This window comes from Artemia sp. Qi Xiang Cuo, chromosome 6 (genome assembly GCF_049724085.1).
Source record: "Artemia sp. Qi Xiang Cuo chromosome 6, ASM4972408v1, whole genome shotgun sequence".
Lineage (NCBI taxonomy): Eukaryota > Metazoa > Arthropoda > Branchiopoda > Anostraca > Artemiidae > Artemia > Artemia sp. Qi Xiang Cuo.
The window spans coordinates 57183520-57208769 of record NC_142799.1 but is presented as its reverse complement, the minus strand read 5'-3'; the positions used below and the strand labels follow the sequence as shown (position 1 = coordinate 57208769).

General features: G+C 34.0%; 1 protein-coding gene across 5 annotated transcripts in view; it reads right to left on the bottom strand.

Moving 5' to 3' along the window:
- LOC148951425 (uncharacterized) overlaps positions 1-25250 on the bottom strand; it is a 146400-nt gene that overhangs the window by 18321 nt on the left and 102829 nt on the right. For all 5 annotated transcript variants that reach the window (XM_089090879.1, XM_089090875.1, XM_089090877.1 and 2 more), the window contains 5 exons: positions 20667-20897; positions 10446-10756; positions 7961-8333; positions 5188-5300; positions 2860-2994 (listed from right to left, as the gene is read on the bottom strand). In XM_089090879.1, the coding sequence (XP_088947005.1) occupies positions 2860-2994; positions 5188-5300; positions 7961-8333; positions 10446-10756; positions 20667-20897 (1163 nt within the window). The remainder of the gene's footprint in view (positions 1-2859; positions 2995-5187; positions 5301-7960; positions 8334-10445; positions 10757-20666; positions 20898-25250) is intronic.

Here is a 25250-nt window from a genome sequence, read left to right as displayed (position 1 = left end):
AAATCGCTGGAAACAGTTGTCCTGGTAGCACAAGCCCCCCCCCCCCCCCCCCGAGAAATTTTCTATCAAGGCTCGTGATCCCTCGCCTCGCCTTTTCCACCTCTGTACTGCAAGGGATGTTAATTTAATATTTTATGCTACATAAAAAGAGATTACCGCGATGGGAGGGGCACAACCCCCCCTAGCAGCAATAATAAAGGCGTAGACATTAATTATTTCTGGGAATCAAAGAGGGATTAAATATCAAATTCTCAAAAAATCGACCTACTTATCTGAAGGTTCAATGATAGTTATAATATTTGGGCTTTAAAATGCACTCTTTGAGAAATCCCCCCCGCCCCGCCTGGAAAATGACCCACTGCCTCTTCTTCATAAGACTTTTATAGCTTTTTTTTTAAAAATATCTTTATAATAGAAAAATATAATTTTGTGAAATACTACAAAAATCAGTAAAGTTAAAAGAAGTTTTAAATAAATGTCGGGAACAATTTTCTGCATTAAGAAACGATGTACCATCCCGCACCACCACTTACTCAGACTTAATCTAAACGAAGAGGGATGACAGATTAACCCTTTGCATAAGATTAAGGGGTAAGGTTAAGAGATTAATCCTTTGCATAAGATTAAGGGGTAAGGTTAGGAGATTAATCCTTTGCATAAGATTAAGGGGTAAGGTTAGGAGATTAATCCTTTGCATAAGATTAAGAGGTAAGGTTAAGAGATTAATCCTTTGCATAAGATTAAGGGGTAAGGTTAGGAGATTAATCGTTTGCATAAGATTAAGGGGTAAGGTTAGGAGATTAATCCTTTGCATAAGATTAAGAGGTAAGGTTAAGAGATTAATCGTTTGCATAAGATTAAGGGGTAAGGTTAGGAGATTAATCCTTTGCATAAGATTAAGAGGTAAGGTTAAGAGATTAATCCTTTGCATAAGATTAAGACGTAAGGTTAAGAGATTAATGCTTTGCATAAGATTAAGGCGTAAGGTTAAGAGATTAACCCTTTGCATAAGATTAAGGGGTAAGGTTAAGAGATTAATCCTTTGCATAAGATTAAGGGATAAGGTTAGGAGATTAAATCCTTTGCATAAGATTAAGTGGTAAGGTTAAGAGGTTAATCCTTGCATAAGATTAAGAGGGAAGGTTAAGAGATTAATCCTTTGCATAAGAATAAGGGGTAAAGTTAGGAGATTAATCCTTTGCATAAGATTAAGAGGTAAGGTTAAGAGATTAATCCTTTGCATAAGATTAAGGGGTAAGGTTAACAGATTAATCCTTTGCATAAGAATAAGGGGTAAGATTAGGAGATTAACCCTTTGTATAAGATTAAGACGTAAGGTTAAGAGATTAATACTTTGCATAAGATTAAAGGGTAAAGTTAATAGATTAGTCCTTTGCATAAGACTAAGGGGCAAGGTTAAGAGATTAATCCTTTGCAAAAGATTAAGGGGTAAGGTTAAGAGATTAATCCTTTGCATAAGATTAAGCGGTAAGGTTAAGAGATTAATCCTTTGCATAAGATTAAGGGGTAAGGTTAAGGGATTAATCCTACACCTTTTTAAAAGAACCTAATGGTTTACGGAATGTTAGACAAATTTGGTACTGAAATGCACTCTTTTAGGCATCTGCCCCACCCCCTTTTGCAATAACACGCGCTGATGCACAATTATATATTGCTAAATATCATTTCAAGAAAAATCACGTGAATCAACTTAGTCAAATTCAGCATTACGATAAACGTCCATATTAACCATTTATCTTGTATGGACTGCGTGACTTTTCATAAATTGTTTTTGATATTTTTAAACCTGTTAACTATCTCAGAATGTTCAATCGATAGCAGCTTGGTCCCTTTTGAGGCAAAATCATAGTTTGGTGCTACAAAATGGTAGAAAGCGCCACTCTCCCGTGGCACAATCTTTTCAGTAACTTAAGAAGCACTAGAGCTCACTTTTCCTTCGAATGAACCCTCTATCGAAATTTTAAAATCATTGATTCAATACGATTACCCGTGAAAAAAACGTATCCGTGATTTTTCTTCTTAAAAAAAAAACAAAAAAAAAGTAAATGGGAGTCTGAGTAGGGTTCTCTGATAAGATGAATCTAATAGTATGAATTTAATTTTAGATCAATTGCCTTTGTGGGGGCGTCTCGACCACTTGTTTTAGAAATCAGGCAAAATTTTCTCAGGCTCGTAGCTACGTAGCTTTTGATAGGTAAAAAATATTTGATATCTGGAATAAGCATAAAAATTCAATCGTTTTGATGCCTCAGTTTTACCAAAATTCCTTTTTTTTAGAGTTTCAGTTACTTTTAGCCCAAGTCGTTGCTTACTAACAGTCGCTCGTTATCACGAACTGTTTGATAATAGAGAATGTATAGATCTCAGACCTATGAATCTAATGGTATAAATATCCTGTCGTTTCGAAGCAAATTATAGCTGTCACAAAATCCAGGGCTGAGGAGTCAGAGTTTAAGTAAATTTTTGTTGAACGGAGTCGGGAGTTGGAGTCAGCATATTAAAAAACTGGAGTCGTAGTCAGTTATAACTTAGAAAACCCAGTTAAATGAAATTTTAAAACAGGGCTGTAGAGTCGGAGTTTGCCTTAATTTTGCAGAATGGAGTCTGAGTTGGAGTCAGTTACAACTTAGAAAATCCAGTTAAATGAAGCTTTAAAACAAGGCTGTAGATTCGGAGTCGTGAAGTTTAAGTTTTCGTAAATTTTTGCCGAATGGAGCCGGAGTCGAGGTTGGTGTATTGAAAATGCCTGGAGTCGGAGTTTCAGTCGGTCATAAGTTATAACCGACTCCACAGCCCTGGCAAAATCGCACACAACCATTAAACCGTTAAGCAATTTACCTCAATAGCTATCCGAAGTCTTTCTTCTTCTGCTTCCTTAGCTTCTTTAACGAGCCTATCCATTTCTTCGGCATCTTTTCTGGCCTGCTCTTCTTCTTGACGCAGCCTTTCCTCTTCAGCAAGGCGCTCAGCTTCCTATAATGAAATTATTCATACTTTATGACAATACTTACAAACAGGCAAATTCAATGTTACAGATCATGCCCATAAAGACCACTGACCTGGCTAGTTCTACATGCTTCCAAAATCATCCCACATACTCCTAAATCAAGGTGCTCCGTAATTTATATAAAAAGAGATAGCCAGCTTTCATTTGATTTATAAGGTAGCATACCCAAAATCAAAAATAGAAAATACTAAAGTTACGTTGCATCGCTTCTTAAAGTTCAAACAAATGAAAATTTTATATTCATGCAGCGACTACGAAAACTAAAAATGTAAGGGAAAACCGAAAGTGTTGGCTTTCGAAAACCAGTAAGAAAAAACTTTAATTGTGACTCAATAGTATAAGCAAAAGTCATACAAACAAGACATTGATAAGGCTGAAAGCATTAATAGGAAATTTTGTGTCTTAGACGGCAAAGCACTATTAGACGGAATTCCTACGAAAGTCATCACCGAGCAAAATTATATCCTTTACAAAAAGAGAAAATTTCAAGTGAAGTCTAATCCTGAAAGAACACACTTTAAAAAAAAAGAGGACATAAAAATGGATTTGAATAACACAACAAAAAGATGTTACAAAGAAAATAAACACTATATTATTGCACCTAAAACTGAGAAATGATAACAGAAACACTAAAAACGAAGTAATAGGATTTTATAAATATATATATATATATATATATATATATATATATATATATATATATATATATATATATATACATGTAATGATTCATGGGCGCCCATCCCCCCTGGCTGAATGACGCTGCTTCATATTTTTTATACGTAAGTTTTGAGATTTCTATTATACAGCATTGGAAGTGCCGATTAGACCAGGTAAGCCCCCCCCCCCGTAAAATTGAGCTTATGTGCGCCCATGTAAGGATTTTCGAAGGCCGGAAAGATGACAAAAAAATGTACAAATAGCGTCATAACTTCATAGAGCAATTTTATTTGAATTATGGGGGAAGAATGTTATCTAAGTCGAAATTCACATATATGCAAAAAAAAAAGGGAAAAGATTTAGCACTTGGTACACATACAAATACGACTATTTATGTACAAATTGGTTCGACGCTTTTCAGTATATGTATCATGGAAAGCAACATAGGTGGCTCGGACATTCCCTCTGGGTAAAAAAAACTGAATACCTTGAATAGTTCTATTGCAGAAAGACGGAAAAAACAAGACTGGATGCACCAGATTAACCTGTAAAAATGTTTCGGAATGGATTCTGAGGCGACAAAAGAAAAAGACGGAGGATTCTCCTCCCTTCTGTCGGCTTCACGCAGCTTAACACCGCGATGAGTAGGCAGAAGCTGAATATAAATTAAACCCTAGCTTCCCTCTTTCTCTAAAGCGAGTATTTGGAATAAAAAACTGGTTTCTCTTTTGACCTTTCATTTGATGTTCAGGAGAAAACAGAAATTCAGAGTGTTAACGACATTGCTCCCAGAAAAGCCAACTTGAGCCAAGAAGAGGGGTTTTGCATGGGTGTGGCCTTCCATATCTCAAACAGGAACACTTTAGATTTGAACATTTAACATATCATAAAACCTTGTCCTTTGTAATACCATAGTGCAAATAAAAGATACTACTTTGTCGTATGTTCTTCCTAATCAATTGTGAGTTTTAATGTTTTTCATCGATTTTTTTGGCAGTATGTTTCGACTATCCGTTTAAATGTGATAGGCCGTATTCAAAACTGCATTTTATTCAAACTGGTTTCTTTTGTCTATTTTTTGGTATAATATATCAGGACGACTGTACAGACAGAATCGGTTATTTAAAAAAATTGAAAATACCAACCTTAATCCATAATCATCTGCTTATGGTAACATGGAAAAGGGCCTTTCTGACTATTTTTACGATATTTCCAAACCAATCACTTCCTTGAAAATACTGTCCTGCCATGGACACATATGAGGGGGGGGGGGACTTATCCATCTCTCATAGAAGACCAAAACTACATCAAAAGCACTAAATTACACAACATTTTTGGGAAAAAAAATAACCCTATCACAGAAAAAAAAATTGAAAGATATGAAATCTCTCTAAAATGTGGCCTACCAACCTCCCCTTCATTTTGAAAAAATTATTACGGTGATCAATGTTTACAACCGAAAAATAAATGTCTGAAAATAATGCCCAGAAAGCACTTACTAAGCGTTGGCGTTCTAATTCAGCTTCCTTTTCCATTTGTTCACGAGCTAAGCGACGTTTTTCAGCTATTGCGGCTTTGGCCTCCTCCTCAGATGTTATTTTCGGTTTACCAGCTATAAAAAAAATAAAATAAAAAATGGCTATTAAATTAATCGAAGAAAAATAAAATGCATATCCTAATTAAGGACTAAAGAGCATAGAGATGCAGGACTTCCAGTCTTTTTCTTATCAGAAGTTTAATAACGGGTCGTGATGAAGCTTTGAAAACTTAGAGCTTAAATTTAGAGGTTTAAGTTTTGACAGAGAAATGTATATTTGGTTTATCGAAACAAACATCCCTATGTGAATTCCAGCTAATACATCGGACAGAGATTCTGAAGTCTTCCTAAAATTTCTCGAAAAAGATAAAAAAAAAACTTTTGAAATTCCTATCTAAAAACGACTTTACCTATTGTAAAATTTTATCAATACATGAACAGGATATTTATTTTGAAACAGTTTTGTACTCCCCCTTTTATTCCGACTGTGACAAAACAAAAAAAACACCAAATTATCGTCTCAATTAAGACATTTCTTTTGTCAGGCGACGTCAAATCTGGATATCGAAGTGGATAACGACCCCGATTTGAACCTAATTACGGACTAAGCATAACGGTTTTTTTTTTAACTTCGATTTGAAACTGGAAGACAATAAATTTTGCCCGAATGAAGATTTTCTTTTTTTGGGGTGAAATAAATCTGGGTACTGAAGTGAAAATCGACTCCAGTCATAATTTCGGAGACCCCACTGCCTTTCCATGACGATAAAATAGAAGTTCAAAATAGGGATAAAATCCTTTTTAATAGACAGTGTATAGAAATTCACAAGAATACCAGATATTTCGGTCACTATATGTGACCAAAATATCTGGTATTTTTGTGAATTTCTATACACTGTCAATTAAAAAGAATTTTATCTCTATTTTAAACTTTTATTTTATCGACTCCGGTCATAGCCTAGCTTGACGGGTTGCTAAGCATTATTTGGTATTATTATTTATATTTACGTGTCACCAACCCAGTGTATCTTTCGTTACTGTCGATGAAATTATATACCTACATAAATAAGTTATTTAAATAACGTCTTAGACAACACTGCCTTTCCGTTTAAAGAATTTAACAAATGAAAATGTAAAAAAAAACGGGTATAATATTTTAAACAAAGCAGCCGACAAAGCAAAAACAAAGCAACAAACTTTAAATAAACAAGAAATCCGAATATTTCGAATTTACGTCCGGAACCCTTTATCGACAGAAAAAAACACATAAAAAACAAAACAAAGTGAATTAAGCTGTTCTAAACAAAACATATAAAGGAAAGGAAAATGAAGAAGATTAAACAAAACTCACATCGCAATAACTTCCAACATCTAACATTTACTGTACTTAATAACCATTATTGTCCACAGTTGAAATTTACAAATAAGCTAATTTATCATTTATCAGAGACAACCTGATTTATCATTATATTGTCGTATTCGTGCTAGTGTATTTGCATGGTGATATATCGTTATTAAAATATGAGTTGTTTATTGTTTTCGCTTTCCTTTTCTTTATACGTTTTATTTAATTCAACTCAATTCAGTTTTTTCTTTGATAAAGGCTACCGGACGTGAAGTCGAAATATTCGGATTCCTTAATTATTTTACATTTATTGCTTTTTAGTTCTGTTTTATCCACTGCTTTTTTTTTAAATATTATACCCGTTTTCTCTATATTTCCATTTGTTAAATTCTATAAATAAGTTATTTCCTTCCGAAGATCTTTAAAAAAGTTCCTTTCAGCCAGGTCGTAGTTTGTAGCTTGACCAGATAAAATTACACTTAAAACTGTCCATTTAGTTTAAAAATCTGAACAATTTAGATATAATGAATAACACGATTCTAGCTAGTTTTGCTGCAAAAGTCTACACGCACCTCTTGGGGTAAAAAAAGAAGCTGCGATAAAGGATCTTTTGAGGTCCTATTAGATTTTGAAGGTATATATATATATATATATATATATATATATATATATATAAAAGGAATGTCCATTTAGAATATCCATTGATATTCTAAAAATAACCATATATTTTATGATTGAAAAAAGAAAGACAAAATTGAAAGGTAAAATAGGCGAAAATTAACACATCTTAGAAATCAAAGATACACTGCATGAATTACCATGGCTGTTAAAATTTGCTACACAGCCAAACTGCAACTCGAAAGGGGGGGGGGGGTGTAAAATTTACTTTTAGGCCTACATTTTTCTTTTTTTTTTCTGTTTTTTTTTCCATATCTTAATTTTTTGAATATACGTACAGTATATAGTGGTCGAGTTCAGCAGCATATGGTTTTGCCAACTTTTAATCACTGTTCATATTCAGGAATTCAATCCATTTGGCAAGTAAAAGCTCAAACATTTCTTTGCAAACCCATATGTACAGAATTGTCATAACAGATGGTTTGCCCAGATTCATAAACCCAGATTGTCCCTGCTATCACACAGATTTTAATTTCCTGAACAATTCTAGTTAAATAAAGTGCAACATACCCGCCACTACACCGCATTTGAGAAGAATGAACGACTTGAGTAATATGAAGCCCCATAATATTGAATCATAACAGATTTTGCCAATGTTTTCATTTTCAGATAAAAAAAGTGCATCGACCTTAGTTGGGGGGATTCGTCCATCTCCCCTTCTGTACACGGGATATAAATGTCTTTCTGTATGGGAAAATAAGAAAATACTTACGTTGAAACTCAGGTGCAGATGCAGACAAAGTTACAGATGCTGGCAGAGCCACAGACATAGCTGCAGGTGCTGGCACAGGCGCAGGCATAGGGTTAGCTGCAACATTGATGACTGAACGAGGCTCTTCCTTCACATCTTCAACCACACTGGCCTCTGCTTTCTGTTCAGCCTTAGGTTCTTCTATGGGCAAGGAGATTTGTTCAACAGATGGTTTAACATCTACTGGAACCTCTGGTTCGGCTTTGATTAAAGGCTCGGTAGTATTTAGAACAGTTTGCTGGGGAGCTACACTCTCTTCGGTTGGATCAATAGGCTCTTCTTTGACTTCAACTTTCGGTTGCAAAAGTGGCTTTGCTTTAGCCGGTGTGGCTGCCTATAGCAACAGGAAGAGTTAAAATTAAATGATTTTCCTATTTATCCTTTGGCTGTCTACAGCAACAGAAACAGTCAAAATTAAACGATTTTCCTATTTATCCTTTGCTTTAGCCGTTGTGGCTGCCTACAGCAACAGGAAGAGTCAAAATTAAATGATTTTCCTATTTATCCTTTGCTTTAGCCGTTGTGGCTGTCTACAGCAACAGAAAGAGTCAAAATTAAATGATGTTCCTATTTATCCTTTGCTTTAGCCGTTGTGGCTGTCTACAGCAACAGGAAGAGTCAAAATAATACACTAAGCTAAAAGTAGGTATTAATTTTTAAATTACTCCTTTTAGTGAGGGTTGTTAAATTTTGAGACCAGGTCTGTAACGGGTTACAATTCCACTCACCTAAAAATGATACAATATCAACTGATCTCAACTCAGAATGACTCGATTCCCTAAATAAAAACCTACCTTTTAGAGATACATTTTACATTTCGTGCTTTTAATTTGCATCGCTTTTTTTGTTTCTAATTCCTTTCCGGTTATTAAATTATTATTGTAAAATAAAATTATAAAATTAAAAGAGCTACAATATTTAGCTCTTGACTTGACTCTGTTGGCTATTAGTGATTTTAAATCATCATTTTCTAAAAATGACCAAACAGCGTGGTCCAAGAAAATTTTTCCTTTTTCCAGTTGCTTTGTATTCTCACATACACGACCTTCTGAGTCAAGGCAACTAAAGGTATTTTTTTCGAGATGGGGATGCAATTTTTGCGTTGCAAATAGACATAAAAATTATGTCTTAAGGAAACCGTTTTATTTCCGTAAATTGGATATGTACATAATATGTACAACATATAACATATATACATAATATACATATGTATATTATGTAACATATATAGCAAATAGAAATCTTTAGTCTCCTACGCCACTCAAACCAAGACAAGAAGTTATGGACATCATCAGAATGCCCCTTCTGGAATGACAAGGTTTTAATGACATCTTGACGAACTGGTTCTCGGCAACAATATACATATGCAAGATTTCATACTTTTTTTTTATAGTCTGTGACTCATCCATCCTTGTTTGTATGTGATAAATTCAAATATAGATAAAATCTACCAAAGGTAAAAGAATAAAAACTACATTTATTATTATTTACTATGATTATTGTTTTTTTTATGACTGGTATTATCACCATAACCATTGTTGGATTACTAACCTTCTTCACTGATTTTAATGATTTTTATTCCTTAATTATTTAACATTCTGTGGTAGTACAGCGGATTGATGCTTTAAATCAATCTGGAACAAGGAATAGAGGCCAGACTCTATAAAATCTTAATGATTTTTATTCCTTAATCGTTTTACATTGTGTGGTAGTACTGTGGATTGATGCTTAAAATCAATCTAGAACAAAGAATAGAGGCCAGACTCTGTAGAATCTTAATAAATGTCATTAAAAAAGAACACTTTACACAAAGATGTGCTAATCACCATATCACACATAACATGTACGAAAAACATGGTTCGATTACGCTGTCTGAAGCTATAATGAGATTATTACTAAAACAAATGCAACAAAATATTATTCTGTAAGAAAAAGATTATTAGAAAAATAGAGGTTAAAGAGGAATTTTCAGAACATATTGAATGAAATACAATCTAGGCGAATAATTTTTCACATATCCCACAGAAAGCCAGCCAAAATAAATACAGCATAAAAATAGAGAGAAAAACAAAGTTATTTGTGTAAAAAGATATTTCATCAGCAAGAAAAAATTATTTATACACCTTTCCTACACAGATCTTTCCTTGCGACATGCGGGATTGAACCGCTGAATCTTTGATCCAGTACCGCGGCCATATCCACAGCGCTGCCACAAGGTACATTGTGACTTCATTATTCAACTAGTATCTTCACTTAATGTTAACAGAAAAGTTATAATGACTGATGACAGCCACTTCTTAGCGTAGTCTACACCAGATTTGAGTATTTATTTACTTCAATGGATAGTTCAAAACATGGAAAGTTAATATTTCGATGAAACCCTTCTAGAATCCCGCTAAAAAGCCTCAGATTTGAAAGACACAACTAAGTGACCTAAATTTCATACCTTTGTTTTCGGCCCGGCCTTAGGAGAAGGCTTCATCTCTTGAATCGTCTTTGCTTTATCACTAACCAATGTTTTAACCAATTTCATATCCGGTTTGGCTCCTTTCAACTCTGGTTTAATAGCCACTTTTTCAGTTTTAAGACCACAAGTCTCGGTCGACTTACCAGAAGTCTTAAACTCAGACTTGTGAGATTCAGCTGCTCTCGGAGTGGCTGGCTTTGGACGTTTATGTATTGAAAGAGGTTTGGGAGAAGTTCCAAGGACGTCCATACTTTTAGCTCGATAGGGTTTAGGCCCTACAGTAGGCAGTCCTGTAAATATAATATATACAACGATCACCACAATTCATGTTTCAGGAAAGGGGAAAGCAAGCCGAAGAAACATAATGGGATTTACACTTCAAATAAGGTAAAAAACATAGAGGAATAAGACTCGAAACTGATATGAAAGAAAACTCATAATTTATTGTCATAAGTCATTTATTGTTTTAAAGTCATATTTTATTATTGTATATCTATTTCAATATATTCGTATATTTTAAAATTTGTATATTTAAAATATAAGCAATATTTATATTACGTAATATGTTCGTAATATTTATATATTTCAATATATTATATTTATTTTCATTTTAATAATATTTAATAATTAACCCAATAAATCTGATGGGATAACGCAGGATAGCGTTATTTTCCCCCTACAGTGATGAAGTTGATTTCATTCCCCAATTCCACCATTATCAGTTCCTCCTGCTCTTTGGTACAGAGCTTTTAACACTTTTGAAAGTCGGTCACTGTTTTAAACACAGGTAGGAATAAACTTTGGGCATGAAAATTTTTTAGCAACAAGATAAAATGTTAATTTTAAAAATTAACTGTCACAAGCCCAAATGGCCTGAATTCTTATTTCGGAGTAAAAAAAAGTAAATAAAAGGCCAATGACTTGAAAGAAAGAGAAAAAATTGCAACACTGTACGAATAAATGAATCAAACTCACGTAACACCAAGTCACGTTTTATATTTTTCAGACTCACAAATACCTTATAACTTTTTAATTCGCACTTTATCCGGGGTTTTAGGGGATTTGAATCCCCCCACCCCCGAAATGTTTGCCAGACGCGTAAAAACGTACCAAAAATACATTTAAACGCATTTTTGATGTTACCCCCCCCCACCGAACAAAAATCCTGGATATGAACCTGATCTAGACAATGATGTTTATCTTAAAACATATTCTTACAGCATCGAATTTTAAACAAGTTTCCCAACAGCACTAATAATAACTGTCTATATTTTCAAAAGTTCATTAAGCTATAGTTCTGACACGCTTTACGTGTCCCCTATTGTCAATAAAGAGAAACGATTCGTTGCTATTCTGAAAACAAGTCTAATTTTCAGTTTGAGTAATAAAATTGAGTTTAATGAAACGCATCCTTAATAATTTATTGCTCAAGCAGAGAAAGCTTTTCCATACTCAGAAAAAACGTAAAATTGACAAACTTCAGCAGCAAGATTTATGACCCAGTGAAAAAAAATGTTACTTATTTAACGCTTTCTTGATTTCCTTTCAACTAGAACTAAACTCGAGAAAAATTATTGTGCAATAATTTCAAAAGATTATACATCAATAACTATCCGGTGGAATTCCCCCCTCAAAATGTAGATAAAGTAATAACATTTAAGCAGAGAAAACTATCGGCTAGGAATACATTAAAATTCTGTTCAAAAGAAGTAGGCTATCATTGAGTAACACACAGCTTTGGAAAGTTTCCAGTTGTGCTAACTGCTTTGACAAAAGATCTTTAATTAACACATAAAAAACTTGTTTAAATGCATTTTTGTTACTTTTTACGAGTCAAACAAACATTTCGGGGGGGGGGGGGGGTTAAATCCCCTAACCCCCTACTTTAGATACGGCCTTGATTGAAACCATTTGTTTTTTTTTGGGGGGGGGGGAGTTTGCTGTTCTATTTGATTTTCTTCATGAGTATTTTTTGACAAAAGAAAAATAATTGTTTTTCAAGATGCAGCTTTTTTATGAAGGTGCAGCAGTCATTGCAAATCAACAGGTTATTAATGTTTGAATTTTTGCAAACAAATCGTTGTAAAATTGAAATAATTAATTTTGATATGATTGTGGCAACACCGACGAAAATAAGCTATCGCCCTAAAAACCTCAAAACTTATAAAAAAAAAAAAAAAAAAAAAACAAAATCGTGGTTTTTAAGCATAAATAAGACTAGGATGGGTCCAATGGGCAAACATGTTTTTGGTTTGATGTCCTTGATGCCTTTAACTGGTTTAAAACTAAATCAGTTTTTTTCTCGTTTTTATAGAATTAGGTTGTTGAAAAATATGACTTCAAATGACTAAATTGTATAAAAGTGTACTGCTTATGATTTTAAAATTATTATCAATATTTGAAAAAGATGCGTATAATATAGAGATGCAATTAAAGACGTTGGGTGCTCAGAAAACAACAAACGATTCTATGTAATTACTTGTGCTTGCATGGGCACCTATATCTATTATATTATATCTATTGAGATTTCTATTATACAGCGTTGGAAGTACCGATTAGACCAGGTAAGCCCCCCCTAAAATTCAGCTTGTAAGCGCCCATGCGGGCTTGTTATCTTTCTTATATTTTCAGAGCCCTTCATTTTTGTTTCTTCTCACGCGACCCTTGGAAAAGCCTCATTTAGAACCATAATTTCCACATTATTAGTGGTTCATCAAATCCCAAAATTGTTTAAAAGCATATTTTTAGTACTTTCCTAAATCCATGAAACAAAGCCAACAATGAAACACTTCAATAATTTTTTAGCGAAAGAAAGCTTGCTTTTGTAACTAATAGATTTTTTGATTTTCTTCTGAAGAGCTTCTGCAGAGTACAGCGACCTTAAGTATTGGAGAAATGATACAGCTGCAAAACTGACTGATTTCAATGTAGTAAAACAATTGTCATTAAAACTAAAGCTGCCCTTCAAGGCATGATAAAGGTGGAATAAGCCAAAATTGTGTATTTCTCTTCTCAAAACAGCAAGACAGAGAAGCCCATTACAAATCAAGGGATTAAGGTTCGCAAGGGTGGGGGAAGGGCCTTTGGGTCTACCCCCTGAAAATTTCAATATTGTACCGATTTCTTTTATAATTTCGTGAATTCGACTACTTTTGCGCAGTTCCTCGAAGCTCCTCCCCACCGTCCGGAACAAATTCCTCACGTGTGTCTGAGCCCAGTAATATGTTTATACTCTCGATCTCTTTCCCATGCCGTCTCCCTTTTACTCCTTCTCACAACTTATGGAAAATAATTGAATACAGATGACCAAGGTCAACAAGAAACAACATTCAAAGTAGCTAGAACTGGGCTTTTGATACAAAGGCTTTTGATGTGTGACTTAGGGAGACATGTGACAAAGATGATTTTATACAGTATGGCTACTGTAAAGGAAAGCAAATGTGATTTAAGAACACGAAAGTAAGGTTCAAATTCCAAAATGAAAACTCATAAAATATCAAAATACGAATTTACCAAATATTTTATTTGGTGAAGAAAAGACGGAAAATGGTTCATAAAAAGCGGGAGAAAAAGACAAAACGGAAAAAGGAAAGCACGGAGCAACTATCTTAAAATTAGAAGAAGAAAAAAAAATCAAGCATAAAAAAAAGCCCACATGAGATCAAATATCAAACAAAAACAAGCTCGTGAATTATGGATAAGCACACTCAAAGCTTCAAGTTCTGATTGAAAAAAAAAACATCCTTTATCCAAGAAAAAAGATTCCTGAAAAAGAAAAACTTTCCTTGAAAATGGCAAGACAAAATATTAAACAGATTTAAACTAGAAGGACCTTTTTAAATATCCTAACATTTGCCATATTATTTAGCTTGGCTATCAATAAATGGTTGACGACCAATTGCAAAACCATGACGGAAAGCATTTAACTGTCTGCTGCACCCTCCTTCTCACACCCGAAATATGCAAAGATTCACTCTTTACCCCCTCCCCTGAAGTTCTCATGTCTTAGGAACCTTCTCTCGTTATGGGTCTTCAAGGGGGCGAAATATCGTTTGGCCCTAGATGGAAGGCCAAAAAGGACTATATTTGGCAATCTGTCATTCTTAATCCACAAAACGCGTCCTAGCCATTTTAAATTCTTTTATTATATCTTTAGAAAGTGCGATTGAACTATATAACCATATTATAGACAAAACTATCTGACATACGGTCAGTCAAACAGGTACCAAAAACTATTATTAGACAATTCGTCTGGAAAACAAAAAAGTATATATGTTTTATAACAAGTGTTTCAAAAGAAAACAAAAGAAATGAAAGGTAACAAAGTACGGACTGACTACCTTTAAGTGGCATATACAGGAATAAAATATGAGATATACCCACTGTATCAATTTACAGCCTTGATCTTGTTTGGAAATATAGTAATTACACTTAAGTTGTTTCAAGAACTTACAAGACATAGCGAGTAGGCGTGAGCTTGTGATTTACTACTTACTTACTAAAATTGTATTATTATTATTTAAACCAAACATGATGGCTAGTGGTAGTGCGTGATAGAAAGTACGATTGAACTATATAACCATATTATAGACAAAAGCTATCTGACATACGGTCAGTCAAACAGGTACCAAAAACTATCCTTAGATAATTCGCCTGGAAGACATTTAACATACACGCATAAACAAGTATATAGTAAACTCTAAGATATATATATATATATATATATATATATATATATATATATATATATATATATATATATATATATATATATATATATATATATATACGAGGGATGTTTTTTAAGTAAGTACCGTTTTGGAATTAAAAAAAGACTTGCTAAGATATCGCAATAATTTTATTTTTACATGAAAACCTGTACCTTAATCTACTTTTCTACATAATTTCCGTGAATATTGAGGCACTTGTCATAACGTGGCACCAGTTTTTGAATACCCTCCTCATAGAATTCTCCCGCCTGAATTGTTAACCACTGTATCACAACTGTTTTGACTTCGTTATCGTCTTGAAGACGCTGACCACCCAGGTGTTTCTTCAACGGCAGGAACAAATGGTAGTCGCTGGGCGCCAGATCAGAGCTGTAAAGAGGATGATCTAAAGTTTCCAATTTAAAAGATTTGATGAAATCTTTGGTCCGATTAACCACATGTGGGCGGGCATTGTCATGCAGCAAAATGATGCGCTTACTCAACTTGCCACGTCTTTTGTTCTGGATTGCAAGACGCAGATTGTTCAATGTCTCACAATAAGACGCTGCATTGATTGTCTTATTACGAGGCAGAAACTCCACTAGTAATACTCCTTTTTTGTCCCAAAGAACTGTGCACATGATTTTCCGGGCAGAAATTGTTTGCTTAAATTTCACTTTTTTGGGTGATGATGAATGTCGCCATTCCATGGATTGTTGTTTTGATTCTGTTGTGACGTAGGTCACCCATGTTTAGTCACCAGTAACAATTTGGTCTAAAAAATCTTCACCTTCATTGTGGTACTGCTCAAGGAAAGTTAATGCCCTGCCTAAACGTTGGGTTTTGTGCAAATCCGTCAACATTTTTGGAACCCAACGTGAACACAATTTCCGGTAATTCAAGTTCTCAGTCACAATGCGATACAAAACACTACAAGAATATTGAGGAAAGTTGCACATTGATGAAATTGTAAAGCGTCTGTTTTCTCTCACTTTTTCTTCCACTTTCTGCACCAAATCTTCATTAAAGACCGAAGGACGCCCACTCCGTTCTTTATCATGCCCACTTGTGCGGCCATCTTTAAATGCTCTCACCCATTTCCTTACTATTCCATCACTCATAATGTTTTGCCCGTAAACTTCACAGATCTCACGATGAATATCGATCGGTTTTACGCCTTTAGCACTAAGAAATCGTATAACCGCCCGTACTTCACAATCGGCGGGATTCACGATTATCGGAGGCATCCTAAACAATCAGTAAACAACGCATACAATTAAGAATCACAATGCAATGGTTTCAGTGCGTAGACAAGAGATGTAGGTAACAACCGCGCATGCGCAGAATGACAACCGTAGCGCTGGGGTGGTGAAATCACAAAAAGGTACTTGCTAAAAAACCATGCCTCGTATATATATATATATATATATATATATATATATATATATATATATATATATATATATATATATATATATATATATATATATATATATATATATATATATATATATATATATATATATATATATATAAACATTGTGTTTTGGATAAAACACAATGTTTTTCTGATAAAGGAACTTGCTCGTTTTATGGAAACCATCCAAAATGTAAGTATCTGAATTTTAAAAGAATAACAAAATATATTTTTTTCTGAAAATAGCTTCAAGGACTGTCCCAGTCAAATTTATAACAATTTTAAAGATATGAAAAGCAAGTCTTGTTTAAATAGAGACACATATACTAGTCACATATCTATTGCTTTTAACTTTTGACTGGAGCATATTTTGACAACGATTTTTTGACAAAATATCCTTTATTTTCTTTTCATGTAGAATCCAAATATTGAAGGATTTACAGGAGGTTGTAATCTTAGATTTTAGCCCCCTTCCCGACCACAACCCCCTTGGTGTGTTTTCATTCAATACAATGACCCCCATATGCATGGAACAAATAGAAAAGTAAAGCATTTTTATCATAAGATTAATGGAGTGTCTTTTTAGTTTAGTCCTAAACAAATATTGTTTCGAGACACCCTAGTGAGCAGGGTCTAAACTCGTTTTTCTTAAAACATTTATTTTTCATATATTATAAGATATTAAGGTGGCCTTATTCCTGAATAAAAAAGCAATACCTTCCTTAGAAACAATCTGAACGAGTAATAATAAGGCTTGTTTATTTGAGGCAAATATACGAGGCTTGTTTAAATTGGGTACGGTGGACTAATTCATCTGTTGCCTAAAGAAAACATAAATTCAAAAACAAAATAATCAACTTTTAAGATTTAAGAGGGTTGCCGAAGAGCCAATTAACCCGCTTCCTTAACAAAACAGCCATATTTAAAACGCCGAGAAAATAACACGAGTGGATGGCTTCATTTGACGAAAATCAGGGCTTCGAAACACCTATTTTTGGCTGAACACAGTAGGGAATATCGAAGCCATGTCTAGAAAACACGTCATAGATACAACAATAAGTATAAAAGAAGCCTTTCTGATTCCCCGTGCATCTAAGCGGTGGGGATGAAGAAACGGGTCGAAAGAGTATCTTTTAAAGTGAATTTAAGACAAGAGGATTCTTAGTACATTCTAGGATTGAGGGCGAATAGTTTACTACTGGGGGCTAGAAGAAAATATTTAGGGAGGAGGCAAGGGCAAGATGATCCTTACTTCAGCCCCATATGTGGAGATATGGATGAGAGTATGGCTCATATGGCGAATAGTTTACTACTGGGGGCAAGAAGAAAATATTTAGGGAGGAGGCAAGGGCAGGATGATCCTTACTTCAGCCCCATATGTGCAGATATGGATGAGAGTATGGTTCATATGGCGAATAGTTTACTACTGGGGGCAAGAAGAAAATATTTAGGGAGGAGCCAAGGGCAGGATGATGCTTACTTCAGCCCGATATGTGGAGATATGGATGAGAGTATGGTTCATATGATGTGCGAATGTGAAGAACTGAGCGAGTTGTGAAAGCAGGTGTATGGAGAGTGTAGGTTTGATCAGAGATGGCTGGTGAGTACAGTGAGTGATGAGTGTTTTCTTTAAGTCTTGAAAAGTTAGGACGATTTCTCAGGATAGCAATTGAGCATAAATATAGGTTTTAATAATTTGTGATTTTTTTTGTTCATACATTGTGAATTAACTAGGATTCAATTTTTCATTTTATATTGTCACGGCACTAAAGCATTTAGAGCAATAAAAATTATTATTTTTACTATTACCGAATAGCGCATCAAAGCTTTTGTACACACATAAAACAAATGGAAAAAAAAACTGTTTAATAACGACATAAATCATAAATCGATAATTAAACAAAACTACTTAATGAAAAAATTCAAAATGTTTTATTAGTCTGCATATTTTCATGAAGCCTTTCATGTATTCAAACTATATTTCTTTCGTTTGAATTTCAAGCCGTTATTTTATGTTCTCATAAAACCAGACAAGAGTCGAAGGATAAAACATACAACAAAAGCAATCACAACTAAGATCGATATTGCGGCTGAAGTTATTTGACCTTTCACGAGAACCAGAAGCGGTCTTAAAAAGAAACACAGAAAACAAGTACAAGATAGAAAAGGTTCTTAGCAAAAATTCTCCAGGATAAACCAAAATTGCAGTAAGGTCCTCGCTACCATTTTGTAACAACTCCTAATTATCCTGAGACTTATGTGGAATGACGTCCAAAGAAATTTATCCTCAATGGGTGACAACTATTTTGGCACCTCCAGGTTTTGTTTTTTTTTCGGCAGAAATTTATCCTAGGTAGTTGACAACTACTTCACCATTTCTAGTGTTAAATTCTTTTTGTTTTGTCATAACTTGCAATAAGTGAATCAGATATGATTTCTGTGGGAGGGCATCCAAAGAAATTTTACCTGGGTGTGTGGCAGCTATTTTGGCACTTCTGGAGTTAATTCTTTTTTATGACAACTGCTAATTCGTAATTCAGCTATGAATTTCCTGGAGGGATGTCTGCATAAATTTGTCCAGGTGCAGGTGGGAGCGGACCAGTCAGTCAAAAGTTTCACAGGCAAGGGGGGGGGGGATTAGAAAGTCTAATTTTGTCAAAAAAAAGTGGTGTCTTTTTTAAAATTATAAAATTTGGCAAATTATACTAATTTTTAATTTTCCCAAGGGAGAGGGGGGAGGCAGATGCCTTCCCTACCCAGCCCTCTTTCTTGGTGCTTAAACACATGATTTAAATAGTAATACATTTTATTCTACTTTCTAAATATGTGGCATCAACTGCAATGTCACTCAATTAAAATTGAGGATAAAAATCTTGACCAAATTAATTATCATTTGCAAGAAACAAAACTGCCATCCAGTTTCGCTCCTAACAATAATTTTAGCTTCATTAGCATTTATGTGTTTCATTTAGTTTCATTTGTATTTTTTAGTTTTATTAGTAAATCATTATTTGTGTCAGCATTTTCTTTCTTTTAAATCCGTTCCAATTGACGAATGATCCAAGGATTTTCCAATTAAAAAAATTGCTGCAGCAAACTAAACAGATTCAAAATTACCAATTTATATTTCAAAAGTTTTATTTATGAAAGGCAAAAGGAATGTTAGAAACAAAAAGTTTTCTTTTAAAATAGTAGAGCTAAACCGAAAGTCACAAGGTTTCTTTCCGGCTAAATTTGATTAGAATTTTCATTTATTTTTTCTTTGTTTGATGTTATAACAGATTAAAAACACGACTCAAAATATATATCGTTTTCAGTAAAATGCAAATAATGCTCTGTCCGTTGACGGGCCTGAGGGGGTGGCAGCTCCAGCCTTATTTGTAGTAATTTATCCTTGTTCCTTTTTTTAATATCATCTCCTCTCTGGCGCTAATTTCAATACTGATTAAAAATAACAATTACATTTATGTACCACCATATGTACAACAGTTTAGAGTTCGTTGTAAGTATAGCTTGACCATTCATTTCAATTTCTGCTAATTTTAGATTTTATTTATTGATTCATTACAAGTTTAGTTTTGTTTAAGTTTCATTATGCAATTGCTATTCGTTTAAGGCATTATCATTCATTCATAGCAATTTCCATTTGTTTTAAATTTGACTTATTGCATCACTTCATTCCTCCTTAATTCAGATTTAATACCATTTTTTACTTTTCTTTCATTTTTTGGGGCAAATTTTAAAAAACGAATTATAAAAAACTGCGTGTTTCGAACTCTATTTCGGTCACTGTCCATACCATTTCTTTTCCTTACTCAAATTCAAGGTACCTAAAAGAGAACAGAAGAAGGAAAGGGGGAGGAAGAGAGGAGAGGAGAGAGAGTATACAAGAAATTGTACTTCTCTTGCTCATTCTAATATTTGATTCAAATGAACACACGGCTTTTTGATAGCCTTAAATCAACACGAATAAATCGGTCTCAAATATTAATAATAATAATAATAATAATATAAAAAAAAAAAAAAAAAAAAAAAAAAACTGATTTGCACAAGAATAACCTTGAAACCACTTACGAGCTTTTGGCGCTTTTGATTCTTCCCCTTTCTTCTCGTTCTTGTCTTTTTGCTGTTCTGGAGTTGAGAGCAAGATTCCTGTGCCAGCCATGCTAGCTGGGCGTGGTCTTCGAGAAACTAATGGTCGTTGGCGCATACTAACTGCACCAGAACTCCCCGAGTGGGATCTATAGCTCATGGCGCTTAAAGGTCTCGACGGGACAACCGGAGTTACATCACCACTCCTCATCGCTAGCAGAGAGAAGAACGTCCGTTGAAATAAAAGTAGGTAACATAATATAAAACTGTAGCTAATTCACTTCAGGCAAGGCAGTTTATTTAAAGCTTGATATCCAAACTACCTAGTTAGGGGGAGGCCGTGGGTTTGACTATCATGAATGTCAAGTTTTTTTTCTTAATTTTTCTTTTAAAGCAAATTTTCATTATTTGTTTTGAACTTACGGGCCTAATTGAATATTCCACGCACAACATACCCAAATTCGTATCCAGAAGGGTGGGGGGACCGTGTTTGAACATACATTCGGGGCACCGTAATGAAATTTAATGTTATATTTAAAAATTAAGAATAGCCTTTAAATTCATTTAAGCAGTAAAACATGCCAAGCAAGTCGCTACAAATTCTATCTAAGCCCCGTTCAAATGTGTGCTTAACTGTACATGAACTTCTAGCCATCATCATTTTGGAACAATCAGTAGTCCTTATAAAAGAGAAAGCAAGATATTATAGGTCCAAAATGGTTATCTCTACACTAATTAATTGTCTTGCAAAGCACACATGTAAATTGGACTGCATAGCATAGGGGCCTAAAGCAAGGTTTCACATGTGCAAGCGTCAGGGCCGCCAATGGAGGGCGCGCAAGGGGAGTGGGAATTTGCTCCCCTCTAGATCTTGAAAAATATATTTTGGGGTCTTTTGATTAAAAAAAAACTTTATAACATTTTTCATTGGAACAAAACTGAAGTTAAACAACAAAATGGCTCACCCCTGGATTTTGTAAAATACATTTTGCCCGCCCCCAGCATTTTTATGAATTGACACCACTGCATACACTCTCGCTTACTTACAAAAAAAGAGCGAAATTTTCTAATTTTACGCGAGACAGAAATAAATAATTCACATCGGAAAAATCAAGGTCTTTTTTTTTAGTGTGTCTAAACAGATAAAAATTTACTCTTCAAAAAATTTGGAAACTTGGAAAAAAAAGGAAAATATTTCAGGCGTTCCTTGAGTCTTACTCAAAAGCACAACAAGAGAACAATTCGAAGAGAGAAAAACGAAAGAGTATGGTTTTTCAATATGATTTATATTCGTTTTATACTTATTTTTCTTTTTTAACTTTCAAGTTACCCTTTAATACATTAAAAATAATTTTTACTGTTTTTAAGTTCAATTCACTTGTGCCCTCTACATTCTTCAGGCCCTTACTGCAATTTTAATTGTACCACTTTTTTTTTATTTTCTTGTTGTATTGCCGAGGAAGGTTCAGAAGCATTTTTTCCCTCAAATGTTCACTTGGTACATAAATCTCGTTTATATCTTCCCTTCCAAATCACGTCCATTAATAAAATTAAAAATATATACATATATAAATAACGGATAAAGCTGTTCTTGTCGGTTTTCTCATTGTACTTTATTTATTTTTATTTTACTTTCACTAATTATTTAAATTAGGTTCAGGCAGCAGAGTATTCAGCATAATTTTTGAATGGGTTTAACTTAGTAGTTCCACAGATATCGGTAACTCTATGAACAATTTGGACCCTCAAGTGAGGACGGAAAGGAATACATATTACAAAAATTTTGTACAAAAAGCAGCTTTTAAAAAATATATATGTAACATATCGAGCCATACTACCTGCATAATATACGATGAAGCCTCAGGTTATGAACATCGTTATTCATGAACATTATTTTCGAACAAATTTGCTCCTCACGATTATTCATAAGCAAAACAAGTATATCTCTTTTCGTTCAAAATTTAATTTTCGTGCCCTGGGCCAGCTTTCTAATATCGCAACTAGGAAAGGAGCGAAGGGCAAGCTCTATTTTTTTTTAGCAATGAGGAAACAATTAAAGCTTCAGAGCCATATTTGATACATTTTCTTTACCTCAATTCCAACACTTCGAAGCACAAACACGCGTAAAGCGTTCGGTTTAGTCAAAACTATTAAGAATGGAGCCTTTAAGAAGCCCAAATGAGTTTCTATTGAACCAGAGAATCAATACAATCTCAACTTAAGCAAGGTATTCTGTTTCTGATCTTGTCAAGGCTTCGCTTCACAAATGAAACAAGTTCTGACTTCCCCAGGGTTAGGGAAGTAAGCAACACAGCTTTTGGTTTCTAATTTTTTCTAACTGCTCAATGTCTGTCACAACTTCTTCATAGAGTTTAAAACACTAAACTCAAAATGATTATTATACATGTTTTTTTTTATTTTGGACATCCGATTAACCCATATAAGCAATTGATGCAATTTTGTCATCAAAATAGCTGCAACACAACCACCAAAACATAAACAAGCTCATACACTTGACAAAATTGCTGCGAACGGATTTTTTGGCGAATCAAAAGAAATAAAAACCTATACTCAAATCCGTATTTCCGCACCCTTGGGAAACAACGAGCAATAAAAACCGGCTGAATTAACGTAACAAGCGCAATTGTTCCTCACGATTAAGGCCAGAAGAACCAGTAGTAGAGTTCGGTTGCGGTCAGGATCGTATCTAGAATTTTTTTCGGGGGGGGGGGCTTTAAAATTTGCATCAAATATGTATTAATTTTTGTTGCATTTTTTAGAGTCGGGAGGGGTCAAAGCCCCTAAACCCCCTGGATAAACCCTTGGTTTTGTTAACTCAGATGGCTTTTCCGTTACGCAGCCTAATTTTTACGGAACCAGAAAAACTGAAAATTTCGAACCAGAACTACACTAGCCTTATCAGCAGTATCATTTCTAAACATTTTGAGCTTAAGTATTTTAAGTTTTTACTTGAAACAAATTGAATTGAATTGAATCTTGGAATTGGATTTAGCATGTACTTAATTAACATTACAATAAATCGATAATCTTTGGCCAGTCAGAAGGGAATCAGGACAACCTTAAAATCTGCCGGTATTCGTGGATCTAGATATAATTTTCTACCGTGTAAAATTTTGGCGGGGGTTGGCAATTTGACTATATTTTTTTTCACTGAAACACAACCTAAAGTAATGTAGTGGGATAGAAAATCGTATGAACTCTCATGTCTGATATGCGTTTTCATTATAAGTAATACTGTTGATCATGAATAAAACCTGCATTAATATTAGAAAAAATATTTTCAGTTTGTATTGGAGACAATCTTTTCCCATCCTTTCGAAAAAAAATACTAATTTCTTGGATTTTTGTCTGTTCACTTATGACGAAAAGATAGTTTGTATAATACATTAGATGAATCTTTTTTTTTCGGGGGGGGGGGGGGCATCAACATGTTAAAACCACTTAATGTTTTATAATCTTCTCTCACTATATTTTTTTTCAGTTTGTGGAGCGCAAACTAAGACAGGAAATTCACAGCAATTTAGTATAATTTTTGTCAAATAGCCAGTGTCAATTTTATAGAGAGAATGCAAGTGACAAGTACAATTAGCAAAATCCATAGTTAATGTGTAGTACCGGTATATGGACATTTTAGACAGCATCAGTCCACTAGTAGGGCAGGGTTGGGCTGCAGACTTTTGTACACTAGTTGTATGTAAAAATATTTTTGTGCGAGTGTAGGAGGTGGAGGGGGGGGGGGTCAAATATGATAATTTCAATATTTAGTTCAATTTTATAATTAAAGAAGTTTAACAGACATAACTACATAGAGAAAACGCAGGTAAATAGTTGTAAGTTTTAGCAGCCCACGAATTTTGACACACAAAAAAAGAAAGGAAAGCTGTATTTTCCAATTATTTCTGAGCATGAGGGTAAAAAGACACAATCGGTATTACGAACAAAAGAATCATCAACATATTTTGAGATACAAATAAGATAAAAGAAAATGGAGCTGGCTTTGGTTATAGGTTTGGGCTGTATTAAATCTAAGCTTCGCGTAAGATTCCACACGAAGCTTTCCGAATTACCGCAGGTTGATGGTTGGTTTATTTTAGTTATGTAGAACTTATTTATTTACTGATATTATAAAATAATTATTAATACTCAATTATTGTTCAAAACTAATACAACAACTGATGATTATTAATTATTAGTTTTAAATAATTTGTTGATAATAAATTAGTCATATTAAAATAGAAAGGACCCACTTTTATTACATACTTATGATGCCAGAAGACCCAAGGATTGCACACCCCTAGTAATTTAGTAATGATTTTTGCACTTTTTTTACTAGTCATTATAATACCTGCTTATGTTCAAAGTTAAAAATTTATATTCGATGTTAAATCAAACGAGAAATTTTCAGCTAAATGTGAAAACGAAGAATTGCTTTCAAGATTTTTGAAAAATAAAAGAGAAAAAAACTTAGCTTCCACGTTTTTGTATTTTTAGTTTGGGACTCAAAATTTTTGAGGATTCATTTAGTAATTTTTAGTTTTTTTTTCT